Here is a 25,948-nt window from a genome sequence, read left to right as displayed (position 1 = left end):
GGCTTGGGTTTCGCGCCACCTGGTAGGGTCACGAGTGGACGCCGTGATGGGGAGGTGGAGGGGCGGACGGCGCGATGAACACCAAAGATGTGGAGTATGAGTAGGCCGGTTACCTATTGCGTCGGCCCGCTGTGCAGGCTCAGGAAGTCAGCGTCCGCCCGGACGCCCTGCAAGGAAGCATTACCGAGGTCTTAAACTAAACGATACGTGATGAGGAAGTTATACTTATGTTCATTAAAAAAAATAGGTGGACAGTAATTGGGATTGTTGGGCCACCGGTGCTTGTTTTTGAGCCTGGACCTGAAAAAACGGCCCATACGATCCACGTCATCAGAAGTCAGAAATCTCGCCCAACGCCCATCGCTCTGCCGCCTCCTCTCTCACGGAGTCACGGTGTGTCTCCCTATCTCTAGCCCAAAATGACTGAAACAGAGGCCCAGAGGGGGCTCGGGCGTCGTCTTCAACTTCTACTCGCCGTCGTCGGCGCATCGCTCCTTCGCGCGGCTTGGGAGCCTGATCGCCGGGGGCCGGGGGGGTAGGGGCCTCGCGCCGCCAGCTACCTGCGGCGGCCGCCCCACGCTGATGTAGCGATAGGCCAGCCGCCACGGGCGCTTCTCCGACGAAGCCGGTGCTCCCCGACCTCGACGACCGTGGTGAGAGCTCCTCCATCCTCCTCTTTCCTGCCATTTTTCGTCTTCTCTCTGTTTCCCTAGTCAATGCGACCCTCCTCCTTCCCGGCCGTCGGCCGATGCGTCGCGTGGCCGCGCATGTTTTGCTCCCAGAGTCGACTCCGCCCTTGAATTGCTGCCTACTGCGCCCAGATACTGGATATGGAGATTATATGGAGATGGGAGAAGGGGAAAAGGAGATCGGGATGGGAAGAAGTGTGGATTGTGGGGAGAAGTTGCTTCTGTTTTTTGCTGATGTTCTTGCTGACTTTGGTGAACAACTGTATACTGGGGAAGAACTGTTTCTGTTTTGTATCTGTCTATATAGAAGCTTTCTGAATCTCGTTCTTGGGGAGGAGCGCAAGTCTGAATTTATCACTGTGCTTTGCAAAGTTCTCCTAGGAAGATTGAAATCAACATTGTTATTGTTGATTTCTGTGAAGTAACAACATTGCCATTACTGATTCTTTTTACTTATTATAATGGCACTATCTGACTTGAATGGCACCAAGTTCTTTGAATAGTTACTGCACTATCTGAATTTTTTACTTACAATGTTACACGGTTCTTCAGATATCATAAATTGTTGCTAGACATTGTCTATAAAGTGTTAAAATCATCTGAAGGCATAAACTTAACTAGATAGTTTGCTGTACTATCTGAACTTGTTTGAGTGCGGTTAGAAAAAAAAAAGTTGAATACCAATAAAATATAGGCTAATAGGATTTGGAGGGTGAGATTTGGTCATTTGGCTAGTATTTTTGCAGAGTGCTGAATGATATGGAGGGGAAATATTTTACAGTGGGTAGACAAATGAAGGTATATAGGGTGGAATTTGGAGTGTCTCCTGGAGATGATTTAGTATTTGGCCTTGCCATTTTCAGAGCTTCGAAATGGCATTACGTCTTCCCTGGAACAAGTACAGATTTTTATTTGAGGAAGTGCGTTGAGATTTGGTGACTGATATGATGATATGTGGTGATTTTGTTTCCTACTAGGAGCATGTATATGTGAAAAACATCTTCATTAACCAGGATTCTAAATATTTGTACTAGAATAAGAATATTATATGGGTATCTATAACCTTGATGAGTCAAGTCAAATGGTAATACAGAACTAATTGCTGCTTATAATGCCAGATTCACTTCACTGAATTGAAAGACAGAGGCTCGGTCCGGTCCACTACCAGTCTACCACTCATGGGCAAGACAATGGCATGGCACAACTGAGGCTGTGACTTTCCTGAACTTATTCCTCCCTCAACAGCAGCTGAGCAGCTTTGGCATGCGCGGTCTGCGATGCCGCCCGGGTTGGCGCGAGCTGCATCGTACTGTGCTCGCCGTGCTGGGCCTCCCAGGTCCTCCCTGGCATGCATGTCGGGCACTTGCGATGCGATAACCTCAGCAAACAGGCTGATTGGGCAGCATCTGCGTGCTGGCAGGGTGGATGCTGTGCGGGAGGTGTTCGACAGAATGCCGCAGCGGGATGTCGTGTCCTGGAACTCCCTCATGGCCGCGTATGCCCGTTCCAGGGTGCATGACAGTGCAGTTACTGCATTCCTCGAGATGAGGCGCGAGGGGTTCTGCGCAGACCACACCTCCTTCTCCACTGTGCTGTCGACCTGCGCACGGATGGAGGCTCTAGCTCTGGGGAGGTGCATCCATGGGCTTGCAATCAAGACCAGATCTTCATTGAACGTGTTTGTGGGGTCCTCCCTGATCACGATGTATGCCAACTGTGGGGTGTTCAGCTGCCTGGAGCGGATTGTGGATGATGTCGACAGTCCAAACGTGGCCTTATGGAATGCTCTCATATCAGGCCTTGTGATGAACCACGGGGTAGAGGATGCTCGCAGGGTCTTCGATCAGATGCCAGAGCGCAATGTTGTGTCCTGGACTGTGATGATCAAAGGCTATTTTACTGTGCACGAGGTGGGGTGTGCATTGGAGCTGTTTAACCTTATGCCCGCAAAGAATTCGGTGTCATGGTGCGTCATGATCGGAGGCCTTGTCAACCACAAGCGATTCAGAGAAGTGATTGAACTACTCAACACTTTGATGAGCAGTAGGGACGTAGTGACAAATGCAATCTTTGTTAAGATTGTTAATGCTTATGCTGGCTTGAAAAGTATTGGAGGAGGCAGGTGTGTTCATGGTTTTGCTGTGAAGTCTGGGTTTATTCATGACCACATCATCGAGGCATCATTAGTTGTGATGTACTGTAACTCCTTAGATATCAACGAGGCACAGTTGGAATTTTATAAAATGGAAAGAAAGCATGTTGGCTCATGGAATGCTATCATATCTGGCTGTATCCATGCAGGCAAGATTGATGAGGCTAGAAAGATTTTTTATTCCATGGATGGCAGAGATAAGATCTCGTGGAATTTGATGGTCAATGGCTATGCAAAATATGGAAGAATTCCTGACGCTATTGAGTTGTACTCAAAGATGCCTGAAAAGAATTTGGAAGCATCTACTACTTTGATGTCTTGTTTTATAGACAATGGAATGCTTGATAAAGCTCGGGATGTGTTCTACAGTATGCCTCAAGTAGATGTGATGTCCTGCACTACTTTACTATTTGGATATGTGAAAGGAGGGTATATATATGATGCACTGGACCTTTTCTGTAGGATGCACAAAAGGACTGTTGTCACATACAATGTGATGATAGCTGGTTTGCTTCATCAAGGTAAGGTTACTGAAGCTTACAAGCTCTTTGATGAATCTCCAACACGAGATTTAGTGACCTGGAGCTGTTTGATCAATGGGCTCGCTCAAAATGGTTTAAACAATGACGCGCTTAAGCTGTACAAGAAGATGCTACTGTCAAATATACGGCCAAGTGATTCCATGCTTTCTAGCCTTATTAGCTGTTTTTCACAGCATTCTATGATTGTTCATGGCCAGCAGTTTCACGCTTCTACTATCAGGCTTGGGTTTGGATCACATTTATTAATTCAGAATTCACTCATCAGTATATATTGCAAATGTGGTGAAATGATTATTGCCCAAGCCATTTTTGATAGGATGGCCAACAGAGATGTAGTGACATGGAACACAATGATTTGTGGATATGCATTCAACAGTTTTGGTCAAAATGCTATTGTGACATTTGATAACATGAAAAAGGCTCAAGTTGATCCTGATGAGATCACATTTCTCGGCATACTTTCTGCATGTAATCACATGAGCCTTTTGGAGGAAGGCAAACAGTTCTTCAGTATGATGACATGTAATTATGGAATTTTACCAAATAAAATGCATTATGCTTGCATGGTTGATCTGTTCGGTAGGACAGGCATGCTTGAGCAGGCTGAAGAGTTAATGAAGTCAATGCCATTTAAACCAGACTTTGCAATTTGGACTTCTCTCTTGAGCAGTTGCCGATTGAATGGCAATGACAGGTTGGCAGAGCATGCAGCAAATCAATTAATTTCCATCAAACCTACTACTAAAATGCCGTACCTGCATCTCATCAGTGTAAATGGATCAACCAAAAGATGGAATGTGATGGAAAATTTGAGAAGTCAAATCAGAAATGCTGCTACTGAGAAAGAAGTTGGCTATAGCTGGAGTTAACATCCCATCACTATTTACTGATGTGTACTACATAACAGCAGCATGTCAACAGGGTACCAGAATACAAGACTGCCTACAGCCTACTACTGCTGATTATTAAGGTCATTTTTCAACTTTTCATGGTGGAGCCATGGCCCATGGATTACTTATGCAGAAACTTGTGAGTTCGTCACCAAGCAGGTAAAATGTAGTACATTATGTTGCTAGCTAACCATCCTCTAACATCGAAGGCATTACAAAGGAGATGATTACTTTGTTGCTTTTCAGTGCCATGCTGAATGTGTGAAATTCTTGGTGTTCAAAATTCATGTAAGACATGTGGGCACCTAAGCAAAACACTAATATGTACCTTAAATTAGTATAATATTATATTATTATTTGTCATGACTGAGTTCACAATGAACAAGGTATTGAAAGTTTTTTGTTAAAAAGAGCATCATGGCATTGGAAGTCATTTGTGTGTGTGGTTTTGTGTTGTTTTGTATGGGTTCTTGTCCCATTTTTTATCTTCTTAATATAATGATGCGCAGCTCTCCTGGAGAAAAAATTGTTTGGTAAGGCAATATATGATGGCTTAGAACTGCTGAATTAAGTTGCATTTTGCCATCCTTTAAATTTTTAGAATAAAAAAGGTACGACCTAGATTGTACTCCTCAAGGGATCAGAACTGAATTTGTTGGAGAAATAACGATTTCATAGTAAGAAACAAATGTGGGTTGCCATGGGAATATGTCCTTGACCTGGACCAGTTGACTGCATTTAATTTACTTACTACTTCAGCAAATCACTTGAGTGCTCATAAAATCGGTGCCTGCCACAACTTTCATTTGTTCAATGCAAGTGACAAGTCGTTCTATTCTCAGTTTACCTTGTTGGAGAAAAGAAAATATAATTTCAACTGCAGTTTTTGTGGTTCAGATATAGTTGTAGCAGTGTAGCATTTGTTTATGGGCTGAAAAATTGACAAAATATTGTTTGAAACATGCCATAACTATAGGGGAGATACGGTCCAAGTGAACACATGGGTAGCTGCTGCTGGTAAAAATGGCATGTGTCGAGACTACAGTTCTGGCCATACAATCTTGAGAGCTTACAAGGTTTGTATTTCATCTGTATTTGCATTCGCTGCTTTTCTCTTTCTGATAAGCACCTCCATCTTTGAAAACAATTTGCTTACATTTTGATTTTATCTTGCAGTGTTTGGGTGATGATGAATAAGAACACTAGAAGGCCTTCAAAAAATGCCAGAGGAAGTTAGGGCTGAGATTGGCCTGTGTTTCAACAGCCATAACAGATAAGAAAAGTGAAAGCTGGGAGCACTTTTTGATGGTGATACTCCGATGCAGTTCATAAGGAAGGGTCTTACTGAGTTGGATAATCATGCTTTCTTGCTTAACTGTCACTCATCATGATCATTCTTTTATGTAAGATTTCTCATGGAACTCCGTCATGTGTAACAGCCCTGTGGAGATCTCTTGATGTCAACCAACATGTGAACAATGTCACTATATTCGGTGAATTCTTCAGGTAATCTCTTTCGGGCTTACCGGTTTTCATCTTGTTTAATGGCTACCCTGGCCATGTGGTGGTGGTTAAGATCTCGCTGGCAGTTATGACCGAGGAGTTTATGAATTTTTCTTCAACTGTGTTGGTATAACCGACTGCTGGGGCATAATCAATTGGTGTCCTGTATTTTTGAAGTAGACATTGTTAGTGAAGCTATGCATGCATTGAGCTTCTTAATCTTTGCATTGTCCAGAGTTGATGCCTGAATCCTTTTGGTTTCACTATTTTTTTTCTTCCAGAGCGCCAATTTCAATCCTGGGAAAGCATGAGCTTGCCAGCATGACACTGGCTTATAGGATTTGGAGTGTGGCCACGACAGCGTGCTGCAGTCACTCGCCGCCATTGCAGGCCAACAACGCGCGGACGGCACCTGCCCTCCCAGAATCCCCATCCTTTGTTGCAGACTTGCAGTGGTCCTTTTTTTCAACCATTCTTCCTCCTGCAGTCCTGCCAGATGTTGCAGTGGGTGGGGGCCTTGACTGTCGTGCTACATCTACCTTGTTCAAACCATTCTACCTCCTGCCAGATGTTGCCCTTTCAATCTGATTTTCCGGTCCTTTTTACATGCAAGTGTCTACTGTGAAGCATATATAAATGTAAACTGGAAACGCAAGAAAGCGTGCTTGGCGCCGCACAGAAGAATGTACTCTCTTCATTAACGTAGGTCGTGATAGTTTTCTCTCGAGTCAAATTTCTATAAGTTTGACCAATCTTAAAAAAAATATATGTTTCAAAATCTACATCATCAACTAATTTTTATTAAAATCATCATAGCATAAAACATTTACTTGCTTCTTAGATGTAAATATGTATACTATATTATTTTTCTTTAAACAATTCACATTTTTGAACGCGGGTCCCAAAGAAAATGATGGAGGCCATCCAAACAATGCAGCCTCTCCTTCCCGGCCCGGCCCAGCCCACCGGGCAATCGCCTCCTTTTGAGACTGAACCGTCGCTTTGCTAGAAGAACCCTTCGATTTCCGAGAAAATCGGGATTTTGCCTTATGGGGAGTGGGCTTCGCCCAAATGCCATCAAATTTGTGGGCTTCACTGAAATGCCTTTATGAAACGAGGCCAACACGCTATAATGTCATTTCTAGGTTTAAGTCGACTTTAAAAAATTTTGAGCCAAAATGTTAGCCTTCAGTGACCATTTTGCCCCTGAGGTCGCTGACCTATTCCCTGCGCTGTCATCTCTCCCTCTCTCGCTGTTCTCTCGCTGGAGTGAAAGGCAGAGCGCCGCCCCCACCCCCACGCCGCGCCCCCGGGCCGAGCCTCGCCGCCGCCATCCGCCCCCAAGACGCTCCCTGCCCCCAAGGCTAGCCCGCCGGCGCCGCCTAGAGCAGGTCCCCGCTCTCCCCGTCGCTGGATCTGCGGCCGCTGCTCCTGGCCGTCCGGGTGCTCTTCCCCAGGCGAAGGCGGCCCTAGCCAAGCCGCCCGTCCGCGCCAGGCCGCCGTCGCCCAACCGCGCGTCACCAGGCCAACCCTGCAGAACTAAGGTGAGGCTTCAAGGCGCCCTTATTCAGGATTGATTTGTGGATTCAATGGGTATAGTGTTAACTTAGGGTTTTACAGGAGTATGAAACAGTGACTCTCTTATGTGCTTGTGCTATGGATTGCAATCGGAGTGATGTAGTTACCGGGTATGCATCATTATTTACTCTTTGTTGTATGGTATGTGTGGATCTCATATGCGTGTAGTGTTCTAACTCTATAATGGCTGTGTTTTTTAGGCTCAATGCGGAGCCTGAGCTTAGTTTAGTGCCTGTAGATGGTGGCATTCTAGAACAACCACGGGGACATGTCGTTAATTGGGGTGAATTACGGATTGAGGAAAGGCAAGATGATGAAGGGGAAGGAATGTTAGAAATTATCGATGAGGATGAGCTGTATCGTTTGCTGGGCCTGAGAACCGATGATGATCATGGCCAGGGTGCTGATGATGGTACTTCAAATGAGGATCAGGCAACCGCAAACAATGGTAGTACAGTCCCTGGTGTTAACACTAGTGGTGCAGCTATCCCTGTTGATGATGCAATACCGGAGGAGAGGGTGATTGTGTATGACCCTAACAAACCATGCATGGATATTGGCACTGTGTACCTCAACATGGTTGAGTTTAGATTGGCGGTGAGGCAGTTTGCCATTAATAAAGAGTTTGCACTACACACTGTGAAAACAGACACAGAGAGGTTTATTGGGAAGTGCATGGCACCAGATTGCCCTTGGCATATTAATGGTCGAAAACAACGTCATTCAAAAACTGTTATGGTATAAAGATTTTTTTTTGTTATATGAATATGACTTCTTTTTTTGAGTCATGGCAATGTTCTAATTTCTGTAACAATGCAGGTTACAGCTCTGATTGATCAACATAATTGTTCATCCAGTGCGAGGAGACTTACTACTACACCCATTGCCGCCTGGGTTGCTTCAAGGGGTATCAAGCACCTCAGGAAGGACCCAAATATGGGCACAAAAGAATTGAAGAAGCAACTGCAAGACGACCACAAATGTGAGATTCACTATGACACCGTTTGGAAGGGGAGGCAGATTGCAATGAAAGAGTTGTTTGGTAGCTGGGAGGAAAGCTTCCAAATGCGGTACAATTGGAGGGCAGAGGTTCTCAAGCACTCACCAAACAGTGTCATTGAGATTGACATCAAGATGGTTGATGGCAAGGTACACTTTCACATGTTTTTTTGTGCTTTAAGTCCTTGTATTGAGGGTTTTCTAAAGGAATGTAGGCCTTACCTTAGCATAGACTCCACTGCATTGAATGGTAGATGGTGTGGACACTTAGCAGCAGCCACTGCTCTAGATGGACACAATTGGATGTATCCTGTTGCATTTGGCTTCATAGATGGTGAGACAACAGAAATTGGGAATGGTTTATGACTCACTTGCATAAGCCATAGGAGACCTACCTGTTCTTGCTATTTGCACTAATGCATGCAAATGTCTAGAGAAAGCTGTTAAAAATGTGTTTCCTCGTGCTGAACATAGAGAGTGTTTTAGGCATCTTATGTAGAATTTCATTAAGAAGTTTGGGGGTGATGATTTTTCAAAGAAGTATCCTGCAGCTCGAGCATATAGAGTTGAAGTATTTCAATATTTCTTCAAATTTGTTAGAGAGGCTAGTGATCAAGTGATGGAATGGCTTGACAATCATCATAAATTGTTGTGGATGAGAAGTGCATTTAACCCTGAAATCAAGTGTGATTATATGTAACACCTTGGGTGTTTAAATACTAAAACCTGACATGTCATCATACGCATTGCAAAGCATTTGGCATTTGGTGAAAACTTTGAGATGCATACACTAAAACAAGTTTATATTTATGTGGTGTGGGGGATAGACCCCCTATACCCTCATGGGTATACATGGGCCGCACCACCGGAGGTAGCCCGGCCCGCAAGATCAAGTTGTACATCGCAAGGCTACAAGCTGTATTAGATATTGTAATAGTACCAAATAGGATACTTTACTTGTAACCTTGTCTCTTCAGAGTATATAAGGAGAGACAAGGGTCCCCTAGAGGACAGGATCATACAATATACATCTCAATACAATACACCAAAGACACAGGACGTAGGGTATTACGTCGATCAGACGGCCCGAACCTGTCTAAATCGCTGTCTCTGCGCCTTGTGTCACCATCTGGTTCCTGATTACACGCACCCTACCGATAATCTACCACCACGGGCACCCCCCTCGGTGGACTGCCGACCATATTTCGTCGACAGTGGCGCGCCAGGTAGGGGCCCCCTCTAGGGGCGTGCGCGCTGGTCTATGGCGAACCAGATGGACCTCAAGAACAACGCCGTTCGTGGCAACCTGACTTCCCGAGGCGGCGTTCTTCAGTAGCCTTACGGGCTCGACATCACAGCGACGACAACCTTCTAGCAGCCTGAAACAAGACTTTACGTGTCAAGCAACAAGCTCTGACTCATCTGGCCTTCGGCCGGGATCAACACCAGCAAGCAAGTCGGCGACGAAGAGCCCCAGCGACTTCAGCCGCAGCAGCTTTATTCAGATCCGATCGGAATCTGTCGTGCGTATATTCCGTATCGACAACTACGATGTGAGAGCTTTGGCCACGACATGTAACAATGCCAAAGACTTTAATCGTAGCCACCATGAGCTTGGAGCGGCGGCAACGCTATGTCATCACGTGATGAATACGCCACGATTCGAAGTGCATACATCCGTATTCTGTACAGCAGCATGCAAGTAGCAGATCAAATGTGTATCAACATGCAAGCTAGTCATGCAAGTATGAACACGTATGGGTACATGCACACCGAAGACATCATCAGGATTCAAATATCTCTACGTATATGCAAAAAGTATATACACGGGCACCGTCACACCAGACTTCATCGTGGCGCTCGCCTATAACTTCGACTACTTGGACCCGACAAGCAATTCGGGAACGAGTACCAGACGGCCAAGATCTACTCGGCACGATCAGGAATTTACCAAGGAGCAATTCGACTGGCTTACTTCATCAACCATGCTGAACGACTTCAACATCGATCTGGATGACTCCGACATCTCAGGTTCCTCCGCGGACATCGCCAGCGACCCCGGGGACTCCTCGCTCCTCGGTGCTCGGACATCACCAGCGACGCCGTCGACCGCGACCACGACGACCACGTCCCGAGCAGCTCCGCCGAGCTCCGAGCACGTCAACCACGACCACGTCGACCACGTCCCGAGCAGCTTCGCCGAGCTCCGACCACGCCGAGCCGCAGAGTGAGCCGCTGAGAGAACCACGTATCACGTCGACCACGTCCCGAGCAGCTCCGTCGAGCTCCGACCACATCGACCACCAGACCACGTCGCAATGATGACCGCCGCGAAGAACGGCGCTACGACAATCACGACCACAGTCGTGACGACAGGTCGAAAAGCTCGAGGACCGGACAACTTCATCGCCAACGACACGTCAAGCCATCTCTCGAACATCGCAACACACCGACTACACCCACCGCTCGTCAATAAAGCTAAGTATTATTTTTAATTGAAAATTTCTTCGATCATCGTACACCTCCGCCGACCACCCTTAGGGTGCGCTCCGCGTCGAATTTTCTCCATACATACAGTCCAAAACATGTATAAGTTTTTACAATGGTTCGCCGATACATTTTCCTTCCTGCTTGAGAATCCCAGAGCCGGCACTGTCTCCGGCTCCACCCCACGCGTGCATGAGAGTCCGCCCTCTGCGCTACGGGTAGTCGGCAGTCGCTCCCTGGTAACACTAGCACTCTACGCGCGGCAGCGTTCCGTACCTCGCGCTACGAGATGTTGGTCAGCCCAGGGCTGGCGCATTCTTCAGGACAGGTTAATACATCGCGCTACACCTCTACATAACAAAAGGGCTAAAAACAGCTAATGTTATTTTTTCGAATATTACACCAAGTATAATTCATCGCCAACTGAACACCAAGTATTTACTTCACCTCCTATAGAGAGGTCAATATATTTCGTACACCATCATGTACTACCGCTCTCCGTGTTTTTCGGGAACACAGTTCGGTCAGCGAGCTCATGCTTCAGGGTTCGCCAAGACCACTACGGTGCTCGAGGACTCTGGCCAGACCACGCTCGTGCTCGAGGACTCTGGCCAGACCACGCTCGGGGACTCGCCAGACCACTCCGTGCTCCGGGACTTCTCGCCAGACCACTCCGAGCTCCGACCACGTCGATCACTCTCCGACCACGGCTCGGGGACTTCGTCGCTCGTTCCTCGACATGTGCTCGGGGACTGCCTCAACCACTCTCCGACCACGGCTCAGGGACTTTGCGTCTCAACTACATGCGACTGGCGACTCACATACAGTTGGGATATTCTTTCTCGTTTAGACCTTGATACAAGGCTCATACCTCGCCTTCCAGCAAGCTCGGGGACTACATCGGTACGATGCATCTGCCGAGCAATGAAACCGGTACAACTAAACAGAACGCCAACACGTTCTAACTTAGTTACACCAACATGATATTCGAGCTTCAAAACGTTTTCTACAAAACAAACAAGCTCATGTTGTTATACAGTTACGTTATTACAAGCTTGCCTGAAAAGGTCCAAGTTTACAATAACACAACTACATCTTCTTCTACAGCTATAGCCTACACTAATGGCTGGTCGGGGCACGCGGCACCTACTGCTCGCTAGGCCTGACATCGTGCTCAAGTCTCGAGGACTCTTGCACTGGTCGAGCTGAAGAAGATGGCCCCGCCGACGCCTGGCTGGTCGAGACCGCAGGCTTCGCCGGTTGGCTTGAAAATAAAGGTGTTTCCAGCCGACTTGCCGATGGCGTTCCCTGTACGGATGGCGTCGCACCTCCACACAGGTTAATATCGCCAATTATTTTCGCCGACAAGTCCAGCTGGGTCATCCGTAGCTCTTCGGCCTTGTCTGGATCTACCTCCAGGCGCTTGAGGCATATGGTTTTTTTCCACACTTTTTGTGCTCGGGGACTGTTCCGACCACTCTCGTGCTTGGGACTGTCTCGACCGCCTTTGTGCTTGGGGACTGCCTCAACCACTCTCCGACCACGGCTCAGGGACTTTGCGTCTCAACTACATGCGACTGGCGACTCACATACAGTTGGGATATTCTTTCTCGTTTAGACCTTGCTACAAGGCTCATACCTCGCCTTCCAGCAAGCTCGGGGACTACATCGGTACGATGCACCTGCCGGTGCATCTCGTATTGCCTGAACGACGATTGGGTTCTCAACTTAACTGGGAATTCTTTTTAGACCCTGGCACCACGTGACTACGTCACCTACTACCAGGCTCGGGGACTAAGTGGGCACACTTCACCTTGCGGTGAATGTGCTCGATCTGATGATCAAAGACGCTACGCTTCAAGACGCACTTACATTTCTTTTCAGAAATACAAGTGGGCACACTTCGGGGAAAATATTTTTCAAATTTTATCTTGAGCCCCTTACATCCTTCTGGCAAGCTCAAGACGGCGCTACTCGAAGGATACAAGGCGCTCGGGGACTAGCTGTGGGGGATAGACCCCCTATACCCTCATGGGTATACATGGGCCGCACCACCGGAGGTAGCCCGGCCCGCAAGATCAAGTTGTACATCGCAAGGCTACAAGCTGTATTAGATATTGTAATAGTACCAAATAGGATACTTTACTTGTAACCTTGTCTCTTCAGAGTATATAAGGAGAGACAAGGGTCCCCTAGAGGACAGGATCATACAATATACATCTCAATACAATACACCAAAGACACAGGACGTAGGGTATTACGTCGATCAGACGGCCCGAACCTGTCTAAATCGCTGTCTCTGCGCCTTGTGTCACCATCTGGTTCCTGATTACACGCATCCTACCGATAATCTACCACCACGGGCACCCCCCTCGGTGGACTGCCGACCATATTTCGTCGACATGTGGTATGTGTTGAATTATATTGTTTGACTCAAGTTCAAAGTTTGCTTGGATTTTTTAAATTTTCGAGAAAACCCTGATTTTCAGCAATTAAATCCTACCCTGAAAACTCATTTCAAAATCTAAGCATATTTTGGGGTTGAGCCCAAAAGCAAAAGTGTAGAGCTTGACAAGTTATACAAAGTTTGTTTTTGGAGTTTTCAAAGTTGTTATGAAAAATTTGGAGTAATTCGAAAAGGCGTAATTCGTTAAATTTCCCCTATTCGAATTCAAAAGTTTATTTTAAAATCTAGACCGAATTTGGGGTTGGTTATAAAAGCAAAGTTGTAGAACTTTTGATTTTGAACAACTTTTATTTTTGGAGATTTTTGAGTTGTTATACAAATTTGGGAGTAATTTGGATTTCAAACTGGATGGCAATTCTATAATATTGATGAACAGTGTTCACCGTTTAAGCTACATTGCCGGCGGCCCTTCTTTGGCGTTCCAGGCGCGCCCGTGGCCGCGTTCGGCTCCGCACTGGCATGGAGAAGCTCCTGCGCATCGTCTTCGTGTCCTTGGCCGCGTTATAAAGCTAATCACAGTCGTCGTTCTCCTCCTTTTCAACTCCTCTGCTTTTCCTATCGCCACCACCGCTGCTCCGTCGACCTTCCGCCGTCGACCTAGCGCCTGTACCGTCTCAGCAAAGCTTGCCACAGCTCCGTTTGTTCCTTGCACACCCAGTCCTCCAACCCTTGTTGCCTGATTTCGCCGGGAACCACCGCTCGTTGCGCTTCTTCCTCACGGCCGGTAGGATCTCCGTCGGGCGAGCGCCGTCGTGGCCAGCGCTCTACGGTTAGCCGATGTCCTTGCTCGGTCCTATTTCAGATTCACCTTGATGCCGTGGAGCTCTGTGCTCGGTTGATTGACCGTTTTGTACACCGCAGTCGCCGGAACATCACCGTCATCGTCACTTGCTCCGCCGTGGGTGCTGTGCACGTTGAACCGCTTCACCATTGCTCCTCCGATCTTGCTCTCTGCTCAGTCGTGTTCGGGGTGAGCTACTGAACCTTCCCATGCTATTTGTTTTTGATCTATCGGTCTCACGTCGCCGGCGTAGCGCAGCCATGCCACCGTGTCCGCCATGGCCGTCGGCAAGCTCGTGCACCGCTGTAATTAGTCTCGATAGTACACTCAATCGATGCGGGGTGATGAGGGGAGTGTGTTGGTACTCTCGCTGTCGCCGTTGGTCTCACCGGCGGCGAGAAATCGCCGGTCAGCGCCGTCGTTGCCATAGTCAGCGCGGGAGGAAGGGGATGACAGGTGGGGTCAAGGTGTCAGTGACTCAGTGATTTGAAAATAAATTTTTCCTTTTTCAGAAATGATTGAATAGTGTATGCTTTTGTTATTTTTGTGTAGAATTATTTAGAGCTCCAAAAATTATGAAAATTTTTGTGTGACCTCTCTGTGATGTATATTATTTAGGAAAAATATGAAATGTTGTTTTTCAGTACTTTTTGAATGTGATAAAAATTGCTCAATTTATTAATAAATGGATTTCCATGATTTTTCTAGGCTTATTTAATTGTCCAAAAATTATGAAATTTGTTTTGTCACTTATCATGTAATGAATATTTACAAAATTTTTGAGGTCAATTGGAACAGGTTGATTTATTTCATAATTCTTAATTAATTAATTAATTCATAAAAGTAAATAGTAACCTTTAGTGATTTAGGTTTTGTTTGCATTTTTGATTGAGTGATGTCCTTGGGTCATTAGTTGGTAATGATCCTTGGCAATTGATGTAATTAGTACGAAAAAGATTTGGTTAGTTTGACTTGTAACTGTACCGCGAAGGAAAGTTGTATTCAAATTGTTAATTTTTGCATCCATCATCGAGCATCATGTTTCGTACTCCGCATCATGTTAAACATGGCACTGTTACTACGTGTAGTGAACGAAGGTGAACACATAGTAGTTAATCAAGTTGCGGAGGAGGTTAATCCATCTGTTGAGGTCGGATCGAATACTTGTGAAACGTCGCAGGAACCGGACTTTTCCGTCAACGAAGGCAAGCCCCGGATGCATACAACCCTACCTTGTATTTTACAAATTGATTTCGCTTTTGCTTCTTTTTACTGCATTAAGTGATTAGGAGTCAAGTACAAACCAAATTGGTACATTACCAACCTTGTTATTCCATATTTACCATATTCCCAGTTTTAAATTCATATATGCCTAGTTTTGCTTAGCTATGCTTAGAACGATGAAAGTCGGGTGATTACCTGCCACCTGCAAGTTTTAAATGGAACTTTGGTTACTTATGTTATCATGTGATATTGGAATGTGGAGTAATAAATCTAGACCGGGCGGACTCGGTGTGTGTGAGCCATAAGACATGGAGGTCTTGTGAGCGGGTCCTTTCCGTCTGTGTCGATTAAGGTCCGTACCGTTGTTGAATTGCATGAGGTGAGACTTTGTAGTACTAATCACATACTCCGGTAAGCCTTTACTCGGCTATGCTATTATGAGAATGGCTACTCAAGCACTAGGAGTGGAGAGATGGCGAGAGTAGCGTGTACTCACGTGGCCATGGACTGGAATGGTGGAGTACTGTATTCTCGGGTGGCGCGGACCCGTTCTTGTTTTAGAGGATCCGAGAGTAGGTTGGTATATGTAGGTCGGGGACCTGCATATGTCGTGTGGTCTGGAATTCCCAGCTGGGTTTATAATCGGTTCGAATCGTCGTTGCTCCTCGGTTATGAAGACTCAACTCACTATTCATCATCGTAGTATTAATAACTAGAACTTGAGGCTGGTTGAGAAAGTGTTGGATATGAAGTTTCATGATCTCCATACGGACCATGTCAGCTTTGTATATGATTCTATGAAGTTATAAATGTCGAATTAAAGAATTTTATTAAAGAGCTTTTACGCAAAATAACTTTGATTATTGCTAAAGCCATATCTTGAATCCCTGAGCCTGCATTCCTGAGTTTATCAGTCCTTATTTCGGTTAAGTCTTGTTGAGTACTTTTGTACTCAGGGTTCGTTGACCCTTGTTGCAGGTGAGCCTCATGAGCAGATCTGTTTGGATCGTGCTGCATGACGGTTGTTCCTTGTGATGACGATGAGAAGTAAATATGTGGCCCTTGGGCAGGGCAGTTTCATTGTGTGTTTTGTACTATATTATAATGCCACTCCACTATTTCGTTTTGTAATAATCACCGAACTTAGTTTGTAAGGTTTGAAACTACTGGTTTGTAAACTAAGTTATCGTAAGACTTCCGCTATTTTACTCTGGTGTAAATATTTGAATAAATGTTGTAATACTGCAATGACTCTGTAACGTGATCCTGCTCGGAAATCGTGGATGATTCGGGGTTCCCGAGGACACCCGACAGTCTTCTTAAGTTACCGGAAATATATGCACAGATGTCAAAGGTCGTCGGACAGTGACAGGTGCATGTGGGCCCTATAATTTAGGAGGTTCTGCCACATTATATAACCAACAACCTTGCTGAATGTTTTAATAATTGGATCAAGGACTGGAAGGACCTTCCTGTAGTTGAGCTTGCTGATAAAATTAGGGAGATGCTAATGGTATTGTGGAGGAAGAGAAGGCAGATTGGACAAAAGCTTAATGGGAGAATTTTACCTACAGTCATACGTCAGCTGAAAATGAGAACCAGAGGCTTGGGTCACTTGACAGTCATCACCTCTGATAGTGTGGCTGCAGAGATATGGGAAATTAATAGCATCCATAACAGGCATGTAGTGAAGACTTATCTCCATAAGTGCACATGCCTTAAGTGGCAACACACTGGTAAGCCCTGTCAGCATGCTTTGGCTTTGATTACAACCCAACAAACTGTGGATGTGGATCTTGAGGGATTTGTCTATGAATACTATTTAGTGGAAAAAATTCAGAAATGCCTATAAGAGATTAATAGAGCCACTCCCAGATAAAACTCAGTGGCCACATGTGCCACTTCCATTTACAGTTGGGGCACCATTGGACAAAAAGGGTGCTGGGAGGTATAGGAAGCTGAGGATAAAAGGATGCCTTGAGGGAGGAAGTGGTGGAAAAGGGAAAAAGGCTGCCAAGGAGGCTGATAAAGCTGCTGAAGAGGAGGTTATGCAAGCTGCTAAACCTAAAAGGCAATTGGTAAAAGGGAAAAGAATGTGCAAAGGGTGTGGAGAATTGGGTCATGGAGAAACAAGCTACAAGTGCCGCCTAAATGGGACAAAGAAAAGATACTGATTTCTTTAGTTTTGTAACTTACATCTACTAAATGGGACAAACAAGCTACAAGTGCCTAAATTGTTCTAACTTGGAGGAAAAGGAAGCCTAGGACAAATACAACCAAGTATAGGAAGAATGGTAAAAAAGCTGCTGAAAAAAATCCTGTACAGTCTGATAATGGTGCTGTACAGGCTGAGAATGCTGCTTTACAGGCTGATACTGCTGCTGTACAGTCTGAGAATTGGGCTGTACAGTCTGATACTGCTGCTGTGCTGCCAGAAAATGTTGCTGTACAGTCTCAAGATGTTGTCGTCCAAGCTGAACAAGTTGCCACAGCTAAGGCCAATCTTTTGTCAACAAGTCCAGAAAGGTTGACTAGAAGGTATTTCATGTTTCCAGAAAGCTGAACTTACTCTTTCATGAATTATTTCATCTTTTGTCAACAATTCATTCATGTTGTAGCCGACTAGCTGTACTACTTGGAGAAGGGCCAAGTACATTGCTAAATAAGCAGCCTACAACTTCAGCAAAACCAAAGAAGGTACTACATTTATCGCCAAACAAGCAGGCTACGACTTCACCAAAACCAAAGAAGGGAACAGCGAAGAAGTTGATTCCAAGGAAGTTGAAGACGAACTGAGATGTGAACATGTAATGAGCTGGCTTTTGAAAAACCCTACTGTAATGAGCTGCCTATGTAATGAGTTGTCTTTTGAAAAACTCTACTGTAATAAGCTGGTATTTGAAAAACTCTACTGTAATGAGCTGCCTATGTAATGAGCTGGTATTGTGTGAACCTTTATGGAATGTTATTGGTCCTTTATGAAATCTACTTTGATTTTGATTAGTTGAGCTATCAAGTAATGTCTCTGTTGTACTTGCATTCTGATAAAGTGTTAATGCATGATTAGTTGACAGAATGTGTATGAGTTTGTATAGTAACTGTGTATGAGCAGTTGACAGAATGCATGTCTCTGTTGTATGAGTGTATGAGTAGTTCACAGAATGCTGGTACTTTTTCCATAAGCAGTCCAAACTCTACAGTATGATTTGACACAATATATAACACCTGGAGTTGTTCAGGTTGAACTGGTACTATCTCAGCACCCAGGAGTAGCAGGAGTTGTGGTAGTTGGTGTACCAGATAGTCGTCTCGGGGAGACAGTTATTGCTTGTGTTAGCATCAAGGATGGCTGGAAGTGGGTTGATGCAAGAACTAAGCACCAAGGCAAAGGCAAGGAAGTGTCTCCTCAGACCCTTCATGAGCAGGTGGTCTTCTGATGAAAACATATTAGCACCGTTCTCAAAATTTTCTTTTTGTGTAACAGATTTAAGGTGCCAAGGTCTTATTATCAGTGGAGGCAGCCATTTCCAGTGACTACGACAGGGAAAATCAAAAGAGAGGAGCTGAAGAGGGAAATTTTAGCAGCAATTCAACTACCCAGCAACTTGTAGCTTTTTTAGGTAAAGATCCACGATAATTCATATTGCAAAGAAAAAATTATGGATCTGACATTTTATTACCACAGCCAGGACTTGTTTTGACAACAGGTATGACTAACTGCAAAAGCTAACTAATCAGTACTGATACAACATAGTTCTACAACACAATTTTGCTTCACTTGCTAATAAGCACTACCACACCTAAAAGAACTATGACAGTCATGACTAAACAGAGCACCACCAACAGCTGGACCAGATCGATAAGCTTGTCCATCTTCAGATAGATCCTATCTTCATCAAAAATCCTGCTTTTAAGCTTCATTTCTTCTTGACATTTAGTTTCACCATGACCTTCTAATGGCACTGCAGCTAGCAAATTTTCTTTAAGCTTCTTTGCGACTACTTTCTTGTACTCTTCCAACCACCTAAAGAATGGACATTTCTTCATTGCCTGTGTAAATGACAATAAATAACATAGTTTATTTATCCAAACCTTGACACAGTACCTAGTTCATCCAGTTCTATATGACAATAAACAACAGAGCAATATATACTCACAAATTCATTGTAGTTTACGCATTTGAAGAAAATTCTGCCGTTGTTCTTCCAGGATTTGCATTCCACTACTTTGTCACCACATTCTGGGCATGGAATCAGGGGATCCCACTAGGGCCAAGTGGATACAGAGAAACGACACCTGTTGGGATGGACGACGAACTAGACGAACCCTCACCCATAGCCTGGCGAGACGCAGGAGGCACGGCGGGCCTGGTGACGCGCGGTCGGGCGACGGCGGCCTGGCGCGGATGGGCGACTTGGCTGGGGCCGCCTTCGCCTGGGGAAGAGCACCCGGACGCCCAGGAGCAGCGGTCGCAGATCCAGCAACGGGGAGAGCGGGGACCTGCTCTAGGCAGCACCGGCGGGCTAGCCTTCGCCTGGGGCAGGGAGCGTCTTGGGGGCGGATGGCGGCGGCGAGGCTCGGCCCGGGGGCACGGCGCGGGGGTGGGGGCGGCGCTCTGCCTTTCACTCCAGCGAGAGAACAGCGAGAGGGGGAGAGATGACGGCGCAGGGAATAGGTCAGCGACCTCAGGGGCAAAATAGTCACTAAAATTTTGGCTCAAAATTTTTTAAAGTCAACTTAAACCTAGAAATTGCATTATAGCGTGTTGGCCTCATTTCATAAAAGCATTTGAGCGAAACCCGGATGGCATTTGGGCAAACCCCACTCCCCGTGAGGGCAAAATCCCGATTTTCTCTTCGATTTCCCTTCGCTTCTCTCATCTCTGCCTGCCTCCAGAGTCCAGGCTCCAGCAAGGAGGACGCGATGCGACCGGCCTTCTCCGCCTCCAAGCCGTCGCCGTCCGGGAGGGAGAAGGGCAGGAGGAAGGGCGCCTCTGCGGCCGAACAGCTGCTCACCGGCCAGGCCCTCCCCCTCCGCACCCGCCTCCACGACGCTCTCGCCCTCGGCCTCACCAAGTAATTACTGATTCCCACACTCTGACGACGAATTCATAGCATCTCTACTTCTCTATCTACAACCGTGCAGATGAATTAGCACTTCTCCACAACGCAAATAAGCGTGCGTGTGCGCGTCAGTGGTTTCGGTAGCTCGGTTCGAAACTTTGGTGATTTCACTTGGTATAATCTCGCTCCAAGTTGAAAACAATAAAGGGTTGAACCCTGGGTTTGTATAATACATATCATACAGGACATAGTTACTTTAATATTTAGAGACATGGGATAGAAATATAGAATCAAATTATTAGAGAAAGAATTGGGTTGTAGGGATGTTTTCTCACCAAGATTTGTGTTCTCCTTGCTCTGTTTTTTATCTTCTATGTATATGTCAGGTCTGATGGCCACGGTGCTAAAAAATGGCAGTCTACTGATGCTGGAGTACAGTCTCACGTGCTCAAATCGGTGGGTGCATTTGTCAGTTGTCTTTCAAATGAACTGCTGAAACTTCCTCCTATAAAGGTAAAGTCTCCTGTATTTCAGTTTGTGATACTATGCCTTGCTCAGCTGTTCCAAGTTATTCCCTAATGTCCTTGTGGTATACTCTTCCAGAGTGTTATGTTATGTATATATAAACATGAAAATACGCCTTAAGTATTTGTTTACCAGGAGTTGATTTCAGATATACTTGTAGCTCTGGAAGGTATTCTTAAGACAGAACATTTCGGTTCTGATCCAAGCAGCTGACGTGAGCTCAAAGTTTGTCTCTACCTTAGGAAATTCTGTTCGCCAATACCCAGTTATGGAGATAGTTTCGTCCCTCTCATGCCATTTGTCAGCAAACCAGCTACGTATTGCTGTACCATGTGCAAGTGCATTGACCTGTATGTTGAACAGCCTAGTTATAGCGGGAGCTTCAACTCAGGCAGAAATTTGGGAGGCTCTGGAGAAAACCAATGCGGTCGCGAGTGTTATTTCAGCTCTACAGAATTACACCGAAGACGCCTACACCCTGAACTATCTGACGGAGATGATATCTCTGCTAAGAAGTATCCTGTGGATTTGGCCTTCCTCGAGATACCATGTATGGAGCAACCACAACTTGATGGCAAAACTAGCACATTACTGTCTTAGTGCTGAAACAACAGTTTCTGCGAAAATTCTTAAGCTATATGCTGCTTTAGGTACATCTGTGCCTGTGGTAATTCTCCTCTTTGACTTCTGTGTCAATTAAGTTTTCCATAGATATTTTGCATTCTCATTTGGTTTCCTCTTGCGCACCTGAAAACATCTAACTGTAATTCAGCTTTATGTGGCAATGGAGCAATGGTCCTTCTTAAGAATGAAGAGTTGATCACTAAGACCGGTGACCTTATGGGAAAATCTCATCCTACTGCCACTAGGATTGAAGCATTAAGGCTCTGCCAGGTTTTTCTGGTAAGATTCGTATCAACAAAATTTGATGGTTGAATAATATGACACATGTACTACATGTTTTTTCCCCAGAAAGAGAAACTAAAAATGGTTTTTTTTCCTACAGAGATCTTCAAGGGGCTGCGATCAGTTGATGACTGCACATTGTCAGCCTATTGTTCAAGGCATAACCAATGCCATGTCTGAGATTCATGAAAAAACATTAGTAAGAGAGGGATGTCGGACTGCATTACTGGCACTTCGTTATTCTGGGAATCATCATAGGTGCTTCTGGTCTAATGCTATTGATGAAGTATTATATAAGATTCTTTCTGGGAGCTGCACCTCTTCACATCACGCACATCAGACTTTGTGCCATGGCGAGCTGTTCAATATAGATTCCAAAGACATTATGAATATACATCCCTATTTATGGGATATACTCGGATATCTAGCAGTACATTGCGATAATGAGTTTCTTTCCATAGGGAAACGGCAGAATAGTTTCTTGCAGGGACTGATATCATGTGCTTGGTAGGTACTTGGTTCTATCCCATTCGAGTGCAATTTTTCTGGAATATTTCTTCAGTGCCACAAGGAACTTTTTATATTCATGTTCAGATCTAATTTTATCTACCTCATGCTTCTTTGTGCAGCTCGCTAGCGTCAGATTTAACTCTGAAAAACAGCCCCATGAAATTGTCTAAAGAGGAGCAGGAGCCGGCTTTGAGGGCAGTTCTTATGATGCTTCTCTCTCCTAGCCAATTCATTTTCTCTGAGGCAAGTTCTAAATTTCTGGAAGCTGTTGTACCATTAGGCAATGAATATATGAACATGCTCATGTCGTCACTAGAATCGAATGTTACCAGAAATCTTACGGCATCTTTTGACTGTGTCAAGATCATGACCAACCTCATGAACATAGCATGCTTGTTGATAGTGCAATCTAACCATAGTCTCAACAAGAGGAGTGCTGTAGATGTATTATCCAGCATTATTAAGGAATGTCTGCACGATCATTTGTACATTACGAGATCAAACTTTGCTTCTCATCTGCAATTTTGTTTTGATGGATGTTCATGCTGCCATCTCTCTGAAGAGTGGGAAGGTGAAAATATTGTTTTCTTTTATGGTCTCGTAGTATTGTTTAATCTGCTGAAGAGTGACAGCTTTATTTGTTTTCATTGTAAAAGAAAGAAGGATGGGGGGATTGTGTGCCATGAATGCAGAGATTATTACACCGAAGGTTTGGTTGAGTCCTCAAACATGCCTTGTGTCAGAACATGAGCCCAGGGCCCAAGTCTTATATTGCACATATACTGAGTTTGTTTGGCCTCTGTGGTTTTCCAAGCAAGTTGGGAGGAAATATGAGAAATGCTTTGTGTGATAACGAGCTAGTTGATCTGGAACTGTTGCTTGCAGATGGTGAATCTCTAAGTGCTCATGCGGCTATCCTATCAGCAAGATGTCCTAAATTATTGCCATCTGAAAAATCTTTTGTCCACGATGGGTCAGTGACTGATGAATGGGGCAAAAGATCATGCTATCATGTTCGAGTGTCTGATCGTGTAGATAGTCATGCTCTGAAGAAAATTTTGGAATATGCATACACTGGGCTGGTCACTGTAGATGATGCCATTGTTAAGCCTGTAAAAACACTTGCAAAGTATTGCCACTTGAGATCACTGCACTTGATGCTTAAGAAAGAGCAACCCAGATGGCACTCATGTCCCATATATGATCTTACTACAGCACTCGAACCAGTTAAACATTCATTCTCGTGAGTACACTATTTCATTTATTCTAACCTGTGAGCCAAAAGTCAAGACATGCTGACTAGTCTTTATTTTGCCCAACTTTTATCTGGACATATGATACCAGGCACCTGTTGCTAAAACTTCTAGTTATTCACATCACAGTTATAATATTGGTTATTTGCATTCTAAATTTCTGATGCTACTTTGAAGGGTTCTTTATAAACTATTATTAGACAGAGCCCAAGAAGAGATCACACCTGGCCTTATATTATCATGTGTTATAATCCCTATGCTCAGTACTATCTTTGCTTTTTAACAAGTTTTGTTGACTCTCGATGTAGTTCGTTACATTTAATTTCCAGGGACATCATTTTGGAGGCCCAATCTAATGACAAAATGGAGTGTCACCATGGCTCATGCCAGTTATCAACTCCTCATATCCATAGCCATAAGATCGTTTTGAGTGTGAGCTGCGATTACCTTCGTGCTTTGTTTCAGTCCGGGATGCATGAGGTATGCCTTTTGTTTCTTGGCATCTCAAAGCAGGGTACTACACGCATTTTATTTCTTGGTTATCTATAAGGATGTGTCATGAAAGTTTAAAACAATTGATAAGAACCATGTGTGCAGCTTTGCAGAGATTATCAGAGTTCCGGTCGGGTGGGAAGCATTGAGAATACTAGTTCAGTGGTTCTACTCAGGCGAGCTGCCTAGAGTTCCACCTGATTGCCGATGGAAGACTCTGAGTACAGAAGAGAAACTATCTATTCTGAAATCATACGCAGAGCTGTCATCCCTGGCTGACTTCTGGTTCCTGGATGGAGTGAAGGAAGAGAGCCTTGAAGTGTTGACCTCATGCCTGAATTCCAGCACAAACGCCTCCCTTGAGTTCATCGGCTTCGCAGCAAAACTTGGGCCAGTGGGAACTGGTGGAGGCCGCCATCAGCAGCGTGGCGCATCTGTACCCCAAGCTGCGAGACTCTGGTCGGTTGGAGCAGCTTGATGAAGACGTGCTCAACATGCTGCGGACAGAGTATGTCAGGTATTCACAGCACAGCAGCGCAAGTAACTGAATCCTCAATGTCATGGAGTTGCGCGGTAGGTTCTTTTGAGGAGGCGTTTAGAGACTTGTCGTTTGGGGAGTTGGCATTTGGCACCGAGGATGTAAAGCATGTTGTAGTATATGCGTAAAATAGACATCTTATGGTGGTGGTATACACAGCTTTTGCGTGTCGATGGGTCGAGTGTGGCCATCTGGATATTTGATCCACAAGAGGCTAGTGTCCAGTGAGTACCTTGCGGCACGACAGTTCACGGTGTGATGGCAATGGATTCACTTACTCGCGAGTATAAAACTGGGAATCCACCCGGTAGCAGCAAAAGTTTCCCTGCATAATGAAGGAAGATGATCCTGTCTTTCGATTTTGTGCACTAAGTTTAAACGGATGATTATGAGTTATTATCCCCAAAATTTGAAATTGTGTGATTTTGTGGGGTTGGCTGTAGCAATCAATCCACGTTAGAGCTTTATAATATAATAGAACTAAGGCCCTGTTTAATACCCCTGCGATTATCATGATTAGATTATATAGTCACATTTTGATCTAAACGGGGTTTATTTTATATGATGGACTATTATAATCAAAACCCTTGATTACCATAACCTCGTAATTCGGGTGAAGACTAGGTTATAGGAGATTATAGGTGATGAAAGCCTGAAAGTCAAACGTACCCTAACCGATTGTCAAACTATTAAGAATAAAATAGGAATTTCTCACTTTAATCAACCATAATCAATCACTATAATCCAGGGACCCAAACACTATAGGAGAAGGGAGAGGTACATTGAAAAGTGAGAATGTTAAGCCTATAATCCAGGGACCCAAACACTCTAGGAGAAGGGAAAGGTACATTAAAAAGTGAGAATGTTTAGTATTTTAGGATAAAATATGAATTCTATAAGTTCGTATTTTGGGACGGAGGGAGTACTCCATTTTGAACTATTAATTAAACTATTAGGCCGAGTATTTTTGATCTGCTAGAGATAACTGTAACATCTAGCTATTATTAGTTGTATAGTCGAAGCATAGGCCGCTGAAATGTTTTTGTCACTATAAGAAGGCTCGGAAATGACCTCGAATTACTACTCGATGGGCCAACGGTCCAATAGTGGCCCAGTGACGATGGTCGTAGGCATGAGCAAATGTGGCCCAGAAGATGAAAGGAGGATGCAACGCAACAAATAAACCGAGGAACAGATGGCCCTGAGCACCAGCACAAATTGCCACACGCTTCCCTCAAGTAGTCAAGTTCATCAGCTCAGCAGCAGGGAGCAGCTGTACCCGAAGCCATTGGAGTGGAGCAGAGCAGCTCGAGTGCTCGACGAATACGCGGTCAACATGCTAGCGTTTT

At 44.9% G+C, this 25,948-nt stretch overlaps 1 protein-coding gene and 2 pseudogenes across 1 annotated transcript; all 3 read left to right on the top strand.

The window, feature by feature from the left end:
• The first annotated feature begins 448 nt into the window (after window positions 1-448).
• Window positions 449-6,477, top strand: LOC136520637 (pentatricopeptide repeat-containing protein At4g02750-like). Its single transcript, XM_066514213.1, has 5 exons — window positions 449-653; window positions 1,808-4,432; window positions 5,250-5,349; window positions 5,450-5,779; window positions 6,058-6,477. The coding sequence occupies exon 2, from the start codon at window positions 1,967-1,969 to the stop codon at window positions 4,250-4,252; it is 2,286 nt and encodes a 761-aa protein (XP_066370310.1). The 5' UTR covers window positions 449-653; window positions 1,808-1,966; the 3' UTR covers window positions 4,253-4,432; window positions 5,250-5,349; window positions 5,450-5,779; window positions 6,058-6,477.
• A 955-nt stretch (window positions 6,478-7,432) lies between these two features.
• On the top strand, window positions 7,433-18,846 carry LOC136524434 (uncharacterized; annotated as a pseudogene).
• Window positions 18,847-20,127: 1,281 nt separating this feature from the next.
• Window positions 20,128-24,770, top strand: LOC136521888 (BTB/POZ domain-containing protein At1g04390-like; annotated as a pseudogene).
• The last annotated feature ends 1,178 nt before the right edge of the window (window positions 24,771-25,948 follow it).

This window comes from Miscanthus floridulus, chromosome 18 (assembly GCF_019320115.1).
Source record: "Miscanthus floridulus cultivar M001 chromosome 18, ASM1932011v1, whole genome shotgun sequence".
NCBI lineage: Eukaryota > Viridiplantae > Streptophyta > Magnoliopsida > Poales > Poaceae > Miscanthus > Miscanthus floridulus.
This window is presented reverse-complemented; position numbering and strand designations above follow the sequence as displayed.

Excerpts from the sequence above, each read along its gene's own strand:
- LOC136520637 (XM_066514213.1), top strand. The coding sequence starts at position 1,967 with ATGCCGCCCGGGTTGGCGCGAGCTGCATCGTACTGTGCTCGCCGTGCT.